This window comes from Halichoerus grypus, chromosome 3 (genome assembly GCF_964656455.1).
Source record: "Halichoerus grypus chromosome 3, mHalGry1.hap1.1, whole genome shotgun sequence".
NCBI classification, from domain to species: domain Eukaryota; kingdom Metazoa; phylum Chordata; class Mammalia; order Carnivora; family Phocidae; genus Halichoerus; species Halichoerus grypus.
The window spans coordinates 43,922,584-43,935,159 of record NC_135714.1 but is presented as its reverse complement, the minus strand read 5'-3'; the positions used below and the strand labels follow the sequence as shown (position 1 = coordinate 43,935,159).

The following is a 12,576-nucleotide window of genomic DNA, read 5'->3' as shown; positions in this document are numbered from 1 at the left end:
TAAAAGCAACAAAGCCTTCATAGTCTGGAAATGTAGTGTCCTCATGATTTAGTGTTCCTGCTATGTCATACAGGACTCATTATCTTAGCTGTTGGCAGCTCTTACTTTTCTCTTTGGCTCTCAGCTTGCAGCAGACCCTCTAGGTTTAGCGTCACCGCGGGAGAAGGTGGGAGAGGGAAGAGGGTAAGCCTTAAGCGGTCAAATTTCATAGTATTTCAAATACCAAGTGAAGTCATGTGGCAAGGAAAGAGGATTAACAAGCCTGTTGAGGCAACATTAAGTTTCTATAGTGAATGTAGATTGCCTTTATACTTTAAAAACTCAATAAATATTATTTTTCACGAGTACAAAAATGATGTGGATTTTTTTTTTTTTTTTAAAGATTTTATTTATTTATTTGACAGAGAGAGACACAGCGCGAGAGAGAACATAAGCAGGGGGAGTGGGAGAGGGAGAAGCAGGCTCCCCGCTGAGCAGGGAGCCCAATGTGGGGCTCGATCCCAGGACCCTGGGATCATGACCTGAGCTGAAGGCAGACGCTTAACGACTGAGCCACCCAGGCGCCCCAAAAATGATGTGGATTTTAATTGCCCTTAATATTTTTATCTCCTATTATTTTATGGATATTCAAGAGCTGGATATAATTTAGAAGTTACATAGTAGAAATATTCAAATGGTTGACATGCTAACTACATTAATAAAATGAAGCTTTTATTTTAGAACCTGGCCCAGCCCAATTCATACCTACAAGCTTACCAAAACCTAGCAGACAAAAATAAAATTGTTAATGATTTTTCCTTCCTATTAGAAGGAAGAACATAATGACTGCTGGAAGTTAACATAAGAACAATATATTCTCTATTTTTTTTTAAAGAATTTTTTTAAGATTCATTTATTTATTCGGGGGGGGCAACGGGGGAGGGAGAGGGACAAACAGGCTCTCACTGAGCACAGAGCCCGATGTGGGGCTCCATCTCATGATCCATAACCTGGGCGGAGACCAAGAGTCGGACACTTAACCAACTGCATCACCCAGGCGCCCCAAAGAACACTGTATTCTTAAAATAAAACAATGTGATCATTAATTAAAGCTGTTAAACTAGTAAACTAATAAACCTAATTAAATAATTTAAAGAATCAATTAAACTAATCCAATTATTAATTTTCTTATCAGAACATATTTTAAAAAGAACAACAATAAATCCAAATGATAGTTTCAATTGCTTTATGTGATCTATGGTCACTCATCAGTTAACTGAGATTTCAGTTACCTAGTGGATCTCTCAAGCAGGGGTTGCCTGCCTGTATGGCACTTACTCCAGAACTTGCCAAGATTCACATGCAGTATAGAAGGGAAACTAGCTGGCATAGTAGCATCCAGCTAACTCTGTGCCTATAAATTGCAGCCAACACTCTGCTTCGGGGCTTTGAGAGATGTGAATAGTAGATCACTCAAGGGAAAACCTGGAAACCTCTTGATTTAAATACATTTACCTATTTTTTGGGGCACCTGGGTGGCTCAGATGGTTAAGCGTCTGCCTTCGGCTCAGGTCATGATCCCAGGGTCCTGGGATCGAGTCCCGCATTGGGCTCTCTGCTAGGCAGGGAGCCTGCTTCTCCCTCTGCCTCTGCCTCTCTCTCTCTCTCTCTCTGACTCTCATGAATAAATAAATAAAACATTTAAAAAAATAAATAAATACATTTACCTATTTTTTGCAATGATCAGAATTCTTATTTAAAAAAAAAAACTTACAATGCATTTGTCAAAGTTCCTTTTGACAGTCACCAAAACATTTCCTAATGTAGTACTCAGAAAAGAAGCAGGGTCCACATTCTGTGCGGTCCACACATGATGACTCATTTTGACAAGCATGTAGAGGGAGTTAAAGCTATCAATTTTGTCTCCCAATGCAATTAGGTTGTTCAGTTCTGGCTCAATGCAGCGAAATATTTTAATCATCATCTGACGGATCATATCTTTCCTGTTCAGAAAACATAGAAAGTATAGGAATTTATTACAGGTTTCCTGTCTTGATCTTTAACTTTAATCCATTGCAAATACACAAAACGACTAAAATTTTACATTTCTCAATGAAAAATGTCCAAATATGATGACCTAATGATTCTACAGCAGTTTCCAACATAAAAATATTTTTTTCCAATATAAAAATATTTTCTGAAGTTAAGTTTTATTACTCAAAATACAACTTCATGTCATTTGTAAAGCTGGATCATGAAATGTGCTTTTGTAATTTCTGAGAAATACCCTGCAATTCAAATGCTACTTCTTACCAGCAAACATTAAAACTGATTGCACCTTTCTGTGATTACTAGAGCCAAAAAGAGCAGAAGGGTCAGACAATAGGACCAATTTTAACTCAGTAAGATGGTTGAGAAGACACTGGGCACACAGGTCAGTGCTCTGAGTGCTGTCACATTACCAGAATCATCTGGCTCCTCACTGAACAACACTCCTTCAGGCTCAATTTAAAGTCCCCCCACCCCTGATAAATGACAGTAACAAACACATACTCAGAAGAGACAGGCGGTGGCACGCCAGCATTATGTTGCCGGGATAATGTTCCTCCATCTAGGTCCTCTGCTTCAGGCTGCAAAAATTATTCAGGTACTTTACATAATAAAAGACCAACAATTTGACTAGTTTATATAGCAAAAGCCTGCTCAGTCTTAAAATGCCTAGGAGAGAATACATTATGAAAAATAATGATTTTTAAAGGTAGTACTATTGATAAAACTACATAATTTAGTATGTTGTTTAAGAATGGTTATGAAATGTTTTGTTCTTAGATTTTATCTGAGAATTATTGTGGGCTGAGAAGATGTGCTTGTGTGTATGCACATGAGGGGAAAGCAGGGACAGAGAAGGTACAGGAGGTTCAGAGGGGGTGTGAGAATGGGGGAGGGCAGCTCAAAAAACCAGAAACAACTTTTAAGAGAGAATTTCAAAAATTAAAGAAATTTCATCAATGTTTAAATAAAACTCTGGCATTTAAAAAATGCTATTAAAAATTCTTAGGCTAACAAATAAGCAAATTTACTATCACCATCACTTATAACAACAAATTCATTTTATGATTGCTTTTTATATGTTGGTTCTGTTTTTTAAGATGACCTCATTTTTTTTCAAGTAAGCTTTATGCCCAACATGGGGTTCAAACTCATGGCCCCGAGATCAAGAGACGCATACTCTACCAACTGAGCCAGCCAGGCGCCCAAGATGACCTTAATTTAAAAATCATTTTATTTGCATTGTGCTTTTAAGTTTTTCAAAATATTGCAGCAGCCTCTCATTTTATTTTCTTACATTTATGCCACCTGAGAGGCATGCTGAACAGGTATGACTATATTCACTGTACAGATGAGGAAAACTGGGGATTAAATACTTGGTTTAAGGTCTCAGAGCTAGTTAGTAACAAAGGCATAGGCAAGGTTCAGATTTGGGCTTGTTTCTTTCTTTCTTCTTTTTTTTTTTTGCTAGACCATGGTATACACACTCAAATATTTTTTTCTTTTGAAAATTATATTTTTTCTTGGTGACTACTAAAATGCTGAAATTTCTTTTTGAATAATATTTTTTACAAAGTAAATTCAGACATTTCCCCCTCACTAAGTTAGAGGATATTTAGGTCGAAGACAATCTGGAGTATTAAATAAGATGCTCCAACTCCAACTATCACTGTTTTTATTATCTTGTGGTATGACAAAAATTACTGAAAAAAATCCTTACATCATAAATTTTTTCTTTTTCTGTTCTGAGACTGAAAGTGTGACAATTAATTAGGCTAATTATCCTACAGATTATCAATATTAGCCAATAAATAAATGTGAGCCATACCATGGTTCCAGGCATACTTTGATGTTGCTGCAGTTTGAAAAATTTACTTATGAAGTCCTGTTCTGCCAGACACAAGGGCTCTAGTTCACTTAGTACCTGTTCAAAGATCTGAAGAAAACAAAAATGAACTGCACCAAATGCTTAAAAAAATCTTCTACATTTAATTCACTTTTCTGTAGGGATCATAGATGTTTTATGTATAATCTTAATAGAATCCCAAAAGAAACTATTCCAAGATTGATAGGACGATGCAGAAGTATCAAGGCTTAACAGGGTCAGACATACCTAAAATAAAACTCACAATAATTATTCACTTGAAATCTGGAAAGAGGAACACAGAGACAAACTTTTTAAACTTAATGCATCGCAGACAACAGTTTAGCTTCATAAAAGCTGTTATTTCCTCTTTACTTTGTAGTTGGCTCAAAGAACTTAGAGATACAAGCTCTTAATGATTTATAATAAATTTTAATAAAGCTGTTATGTCAATGAATTGATAATACAGACTTCAGTTGCCATTTGACTAGTATTTTTTTCAAATTCAGAATTCAAAAGATATGGTGAATTCAGAGAACCAACATAGCCCAAGTCCTTGAACACACTTAAAGCAATAACAAACTGCTATTAGAAAACTAATGTTAATGTTTAAGACATACTTGTTATATTATTTTACCTTATCAAATTTGGTCCTGTCGGCAACATCGAGATCAGAGGCAGACATGTTTCCCATATCCAACAAAGAAGATGACTGAGATCTGCGATTCCCTGAACTCTGAACGCTGAGTTTATTTAGACTAGAAGTAGATCCAGTTAATTTCCCAGAACTTCCATGAAGACCTAAGAAATAATAAAACTTTGACAGTTGTGACCTTCGTGAATCAAAGGCCCATAGCGTAAATGAGGGTTGTCTTCTACTGTCTTCGTCTTCAGTGCTCTTATCGCACAAGTCTACTGCATGGGGCAGGTTGTAGAGTGTCCTGCTCTCTCATTAACATTTGTGTCCTATTCTTGAGCATATTACAAAGAGTAGTGAAACTACAATCTACAGAATAGGACTGAAAGGGGTCTTAAAGATCACATAATCTATACCCTGCCCAGTACCACCAAAGTTGCCATATTTCTAGACTAAAGTAGATGAAGATTTCCTTCCTAAAGACGTAAATATGGATGAAGGCCAATGACTCCTTAATGTACTAGCTAACATGACTTTTTTATTTTTATTTTTTAATGACTTCTTTTATTTCTGAAGAAAACGGCCATATCCCAATATTACTCGCCTCCACATTAAATGAAAATATTGGGGTGAACCATACAAATCTGCCAATACTCGATCATTCTTGCCCTACAAAAAGTCAATTACATATGATTCAACTTAAAACATTCCTGAACCCAGAAACTCTGCTTTTACAATAAGTGAGCTGATTAACTACAGCTCTTTAAAAACTATACAAAATGAAGAGAAAAAAACCACCCTGAAAACTTGTTATACTTAAAATACAACTAAAATACAATACATACATCATGAACTATATAATATGGGACATCTTTGAGGAAAAATGAGAACAATGTGGCTGGACAATATTCTACATCCATCAAGGAATTAAAGGCTTTCATTTTTACAAGAAAATGTAACATTTTTATTCAGAATTAAATATAAACAATAAATTTTTTTAATCTTCTAAAATATTTCTCAGTTAACCTATATTATTTGCTGATGGTCAGAAGGGACAGATGAAGACATAATAAGGACAACTAAAGATAAACTTTTGTTTCATTATGCAAAATCTGACCATATCTATAAGAATTTTCATAATTTCTTTTTTTTAAAGAATTTTTATAATTTCTAAACACAGCCTGAAAAGAAGTTTAATGGTTAAGCCTTTTCATAAATTTCTGAATACCCACCATAGATTTTGAATTACATTTCTTGAATGTAGCCATACCACAACCATGATGTTGGTTTTCTTTCATCGAACCTGGCAACTCAGAGCAATCAATATTTTTGGTGTAACTTTTTTGGTGTAACTTTTTTCAAGACAAAAACTAATTTCTAGACATTAAACAAACATGCATTGAGAATACCTACTAATACACTAAGCATACTCACTCTCTGTTTCCTGTTTGACAGCACTTTCTTTTCGAGGCAGTGTAGCTGTGATGGATTAGGTTGCAAGCATCAAAGACAAAGACAAGTTAATAAACTGCAATTTGCACAAACCATGCACAAGAGGAAGTTAAAGCTCTAGTTTAAAAGACACATGCAAAGAACCATGAGCATCAAGTAACAAGAGGTGCAACATATGTTTAGTTGGTCAGCTACTGTTTGACAAATTCTGAGAGAAAAAACTTTACTAGTCTAATGTTTTGTTTTTAATCAAATATTCAAGTAAAAATATCTATATTTGTCAACCCCTCCCCCAATACTTCTAAATGATTTTTTTTTTTTTTAAGTTTATGGAGCTAGTGTGCTTAAAATTTAAAAGACTACATTTGTAAGTTTTGGTTTCTGAAAAAAAAAAAACAGTTCAAGTAAAAGTGTTTTTTACATTTTTTAAAAGTCATTTTATTTTATTTTATTTCGATCATAATAAGTGTACTCTTTAATCCCCATCCCCTATTTAACCAATCCCTCCCTGCTCTCTGGTGACCATCAGTTTGTTCTCTATAGTTTTAAAGTGTCTGTTTCTTGATTAGTCTCTCTCTCTTTTTCCTTTGCTCATTCATTTTGATTCTTAAATTCCACATATGAATGAGATCATATGGTCAAGTAAAAATTTAATAAAGTGGAAATTTATTAGAATGAAGTTGTAGACTTAGACATTAAGCGCATCAACATTCTCACTCCCTGAAAACTCCTGAGAGGAGTCTCCACTGTACTGAACAATGTTATACCATATATGATAAAAAATTACATGAGTGGGGCTTTAAATTCATTTCAAAATATCAAGCTGAACTACTTAGTAACTGGCTTTATGAACACCTAGAATGGAAAGTATATATCAAAATACTAATTATCAGGAGATGGGTGGATGGGAGGCTAAAGCCAAAGGAACAGGCTTAATACAGGAATTTGAGCTCTTTTAGGGTCATTTGGCATTTTATTCTAAAACTTCTCTCTCTATAATATTTATTAGATCAATTATAGAGATCATCTTGTGAAACATTCTAAACTCAAATTAGAAGTTAATGTGAAAGGCAAAGAAAGAAATTATAGAATTAAAGAGAAAAATAAAGAATATAACTATAACCTGGAAATATTTTAAAAACAGAGAACAATGTATCAACTGTCACTATCCCTACCAAACTTTAAGGCAAAACCCAAGTAAAAGCTACTAACTTGTCATACCAGGGATATGCCTATCTGTGCAGCCCTAGCTACATGAAGCTTAAGGGAGTATGAAACACCAAGGCTAGACATTAAAGTGGTAAGCAGGGATCATGCTGGAGCTCCTAGCTGTCCAATCTGAACAGTACCTTCTGGAGGCCTTAAGGTGTCACTATACTAAATTCACCAGTTTCAGAGCAAAGCCTGACACTTCATACACTTTTTTTTCTTTTTTTTGTACCCAATAAAGAATACAGAGTTACTAGTAGTGCCAATTAATTATAATTTGGGGCTCATCAAAGCCTATATTATTTATCAGCAACAAGCAATATTCAGATAACCTTTTTTTTTTTTTTTTTTAAAGTAGGGGCTTGAACTCATGACCCTGAGATCAAGACCTGAACTGAGATCAAGAGTTGAATGCCTAACCTACTGAGCCACCCAGGTGCCCCTTCAGGTAACCTTTTCAATATCTTTAAATAATCCCCATTAGACTGTATACTTCATGAGGTAGGGTCTTTGCTTATTGCTGCATTCTCAGTACCTAGCAGTGCTTATTATATAATAGGTAATTAATATTTATTAAATGAATTTTCTAGGAACCAACAAGATTCTTAGTTTAGTGGAGAAACATAGAATGAAAAATAATTTTGACATACCACTTTTAAGGTTTTGGAATATTAAATACAAGGGAGGCAGTAATTATATAAATGCATATGTTAAGGGACTAAAATAATATGTGTGTGTGTGTGTGTTATTTCAGCTATAGAAAGAAAAAATTGGTGATTTTAAAAATAATTTCTAAATTTCGTTTGCCTGCCATTTCATTAAGTACATTTGTAGAACATGAGGGGAAGAAACCTCACCAAAATATCATTCTTGAGGGGAAAATTCCATGCCTCTGAGTTTATCAAAGTAAACCTATTAATTAAAAAAGGCAATTACCTATGTAAAAACCTTAACACAAAGAAAAGATATTTGCTGGTATTTTAACATTATTCTGAATTACGTGAATTAAAGTGATGTTAAAGTTGAGTCAAAAGTGGTTCAAAAAGGGGCACCTGGGTGGCTCAGTTGTTAAGCGTCTGCCTTTGGCTCAGGTCATGATCCCGGGGTCCTGGGATCGAGCCCTGCATCAGGCTCCCTGCTCAGCGGGAAGCCTGCTTCTCCCTCTCCCACTCCCCCTGCTTGTGTTCCCTCTCTCGGTCAAATAAATAAATAAAATCTTAAAAAAAAAAAAGTGGTTCAAAAAGAGAGTATTCACCTGTATCTCTATGACTATATTGACTATACATTTCCTTTTGTAAAGTACATTCAATCTGACTTTCTATTCTTATTAGTATCTATGACCCAGAATTTTCAGAGCAAGTAAAAAACAAAAAAAATTAAATTTTATTTATAATTACTTCATTTTGATTCATGGACAAGTTATCTTTACAAAATTTCAGGTTTCTATTTTAATTATAATTACTATTAAAAGCTGATTTAAACACATTTTGAATCACTGAAAAGATATTTAAAAGAATTTCCATTCTACCTTATTTAGAATTTAAGTCATTTGTATTTAACTTTTCCTCTGAATTCTGTTTATTATTTAGTTTTTCTTCTCTTGTAGCTGATATCAAAATAACTGAAACTATGATTTTCTGGTGCCATCAACGAATACAAATTACTCTCCTGTTATTATTTGATACATAAGAAGAAATATGATTTTAATGCTATTTTAAAACTATAAAAGTGCCTTCTAAACTTCTAATTTAAAAATATTTTAAACAAAATAATTTAAGAACTTCCCAAGAGGAAGAAAAAGAAAAAATTTAATTTTCAGGTTAATGCAATGATACCATTAAGATACTATTATACTTATTTCAAATTACATTTTTGTTATGTCATTTATCTCAATGTGAACCCTATGCTTGATAAACTTTTATGCTACTGGGATTAATGACCTCCTGAGGAGATAATTTTAGAAAGATTTCCCTTTTGCCTCCAGTTTTCATATACTGTAGAAGAGTTCTCTCAAAATACAATGGTTCACTAACAAGTGGTGACAAATATACTAAATGAAAACATTAAACATGTAACTGAATTAATATGCTGCTTACTTAAAAAAAAGCATAACATACCCACAGTGAAACATTAACAAGGATATAAACACACTGCTGTTTAAGAACAATAACCTTTAGGATGAGTTAGCATTTCTGTTTCCAAAAGCCTATGGTCCCAAGATTCTTATCAGTATCTTTACCTAAATGTAACATATTTGTACACAGATTCAAAACATTTCAAAAGTCTGGACTAGTATAATCAATATATTAGTGTTGAATTAAACAACAACAACAACAACAGTGAATTACTAAATAACTACCCACTAAAGACAGTCTTCTCTGTCCTAAAGGAAAAGAAGGGGAAGATGTGCTATCAATTTCAATCCTGTTTCCTGATTACCAGAAGTTGCTTAGGGCATAGGCTCATTTCAACAAGCAAATGCTAAACTCATTATTCTAAAGGGGAACTATGCAGACACACTGAGGAGTACACATTGTAGCCATTTAAGGCCAGGTTTTGACTTGAATAGGCACAGAACTCCATCCAAAAAGGAACTCCAGAGATGGGTACATGCAAGAGCAGAATGTGGCCTCGGCAAATCACCTTCCTCGCAACTTGATACTTTCACTGGTTATCTTTTCAAATCATATTTGTCTGTCCACTTAACATATTTAGAAGCAACAACTTTAGCATGCTTGAAAAAATCTCTTAGGAAAAATAAGGTATAATCACAGGAGAAATTTGGGTGACATTTTTACAGCCCCTTGACCCGGGAGGAAACACAAACTTTCTTTTTGATTCAAAATAGCCAGTGAGAAGTAAGAAGCCAGGAATTACTTTCATTTCCCTATAAAGAGCAATGACTTAAGAGATCAATGACTTGCCACCAACTGCTAAAAAAGGCCTTTTAGGAAGTTGGAAACTGAACTCTCAACATGTCTCTTAGCCTTGTACTTTCTCGACCAGACTGCAATTCATTTTCTGGCCAGCTGCTTTTCCTATGAATAGATGCTTTCAATTATGGCATGAATACACAATTGCTGTCAGATTCATATACTACAGAATTTTAGTAAAAGCCATATTTACAGATACAAATATTTGTTCTGTGAAGTAACTATAAATCAAACCAACGCATCAGACTTACTTTTTCATCAATTCTACTGTATCTTCTTCCACCTTGCTCTGAAAAGTCTTAGAATTATTTGTCATAAATAAAACCACTTTTAATAGAATAAAAACAATGAGCTGAGGTGTCTAAGCTTACCAAACTTCTTGCTTTCTTTAGTTGTGCCAGTCATCTTGATCTTTGCAACTTCAAAGAAATCTTTAATTTCTCTCTCATAAAGTCGTGATAAATAATCCATGTAATTCTTAAAATAAAAGTAACACGTACTTCTTATTAATAAAACAAATATAACAATTCAGTCCCCCCAAATCCTTCGTGCTTGCTTTAAATTTTCTGGCCTAAAATCCTGATGTATTTCATAGGATATAAAAAGTCGGTTATTTTCTGTCTCAAAAAAAAAAAAAACTGAACAGGCGTCAAAACAGCAATTCACAAAAATATGAAGTTGAACATAATCACACTTATATTTTCATTTTTATGCATTATCTTTCATATATTTTAAATAGAGTTGCACTCATACTATATAAGATATTTGGGTCAGAGCAATCATGTTTCTCCAGTCTCACACTTTAATGACTATACAGTGTTATGCTTTGTTGATGTACCGCAATTCAGCAAATCAATCCCCTAGCAGAGGCCACTTAAGTGGTTTCAATGTTTTGCTATGATAGACAATGTTACAATAACCTTTTCATCTTTAATGAATTGTTTTCTTGGAATCATATCCTAAGGGTGGAAATACAGGGCCAAGGAATATGGGACTCTTTATAACTGTTCCTCCATCCTGCCATGTCGCTTTTAAAAACAATCATACCGACAGACACTGTCAACGGTAACAAAGGAGCACATTCAGTCAGTGTCGCCTGTCAACTTAGGGTATTAAAGTATATCAAAACAGGCTATTTTCGGGGTGCCTGGGTGGCTCAGTCGTTAAGCGACTGCCTTCGGCTCAGGTCATGGTCCCAGGGTCCTGGGATCGAGCCCCATATCTGGCTCCCTGCTCAGCGGGAGGTCTGCTTCCCACTCCCCCTGCTTGTGTTCCCTCTCTCGCTGTCTCTCTCTCTGTCAAATAAATAAAAATCTTTTAAAAAAAATAGGCTATTTTCAATAAACTTAGGGTATTTAGGTATACCAAAATAAGTTATTTTCAATAAGAACTTAATTATAATTAGCACATCTTGCAGTTTTCACAATCATTTTTTAAAAACAAATTGGATTTATTCTAGCTCAAATGGAAACATCTATAATTTTGTTTGTATGCTTACAAACTCATTTCATCATATCTGCTTACTATCACATAAAAATATTTTATGCTCTCAGGAAGGATTCTTCACCAGTGGGAGACCCTATATTTTACCAAGTCCTAAGTTAAATGCCATACACAGTTTGACTAAATTTAAATAAATCCAAAGGAAAAAAACTGTACTTGGTTATTCTTTTAAATTTATCATGGAATCTAAGCTTCAGCTTCCTTTATAATTTCAAATTAATATATTCAGTTTTTTTAAGATTTTATTTATTTATTTGACAGAGACAGAGAGAGAGAGCACAAGCAGGGGGAGCGGCAGGCAGAGGGAGAGAGAAGCAGGCTCCTTGAGGAGCAGGGAGCCCGATGTGGGGCTCAATCCCAGGACCCTGGGATCATGACCTGAGCTGAAGGCAGACACTTAACCAACTGAGCCACCTAGACTCCCCAATACATTCAGCTTTAGAGCAGGTTTATGTTGCTTTAAACATCAGGTGCACCTTTCAAAAGGTATATATTGTGTGAATATTTGCATGCTGACTCATAGTTTACCACTGATTTTCTTAGTTTATAGATATATCCTTATAAAATAGTATTTGGATGAAACATAGTACATAAATCCTTGGCTTTTCAGTTTGTAGGCCATATATATCTCCCACATAGTCTCTGTAAGGAAAACTTAGTCAAATGGGCAATTCTTTCCTATGATCTTTGCATAAATTTAAAAGCAAATATAAATTAAAATATACCCTAAAATTAATTCCTATTTCACTGGGCTGTCTCACTTTTTCAAGTTTAAATTCTCATAAAAATACTGATCACTGCAAATCAGTAAATAGTTGACAAACAGAAAATGAGTTTCACATAATTTGTGAAATCTTCATCTGTGGTTTTTACTCAAATCATTCAACATAACAGATTGCATTCCAATACCCGAATTGTCTAAAGTGCACATTACTACCCAAGCAATTTAC

General features: G+C 34.4%; 1 protein-coding gene across 5 annotated transcripts in view; it reads right to left on the bottom strand.

Annotated features, from left to right (window-relative positions):
• Window positions 1-12,576, bottom strand: part of EXOC1 (exocyst complex component 1) — a 67,969-nt gene that overhangs the window by 13,351 nt on the left and 42,042 nt on the right. For 3 of the 5 annotated variants that reach the window (XM_036120766.2, XM_078068677.1, XM_078068676.1), the window contains 6 exons: window positions 10,495-10,600; window positions 5,964-6,008; window positions 4,530-4,693; window positions 3,857-3,964; window positions 2,533-2,609; window positions 1,754-1,982 (listed from right to left, as the gene is read on the bottom strand). In XM_036120766.2, the coding sequence (XP_035976659.1) occupies window positions 1,754-1,982; window positions 2,533-2,609; window positions 3,857-3,964; window positions 4,530-4,693; window positions 5,964-6,008; window positions 10,495-10,600 (729 nt within the window). The remainder of the gene's footprint in view (window positions 1-1,753; window positions 1,983-2,532; window positions 2,610-3,856; window positions 3,965-4,529; window positions 4,694-5,963; window positions 6,009-10,494; window positions 10,601-12,576) is intronic. The other 2 variants (XM_036120768.2, XM_078068678.1) reach the window with 1 other exon arrangement.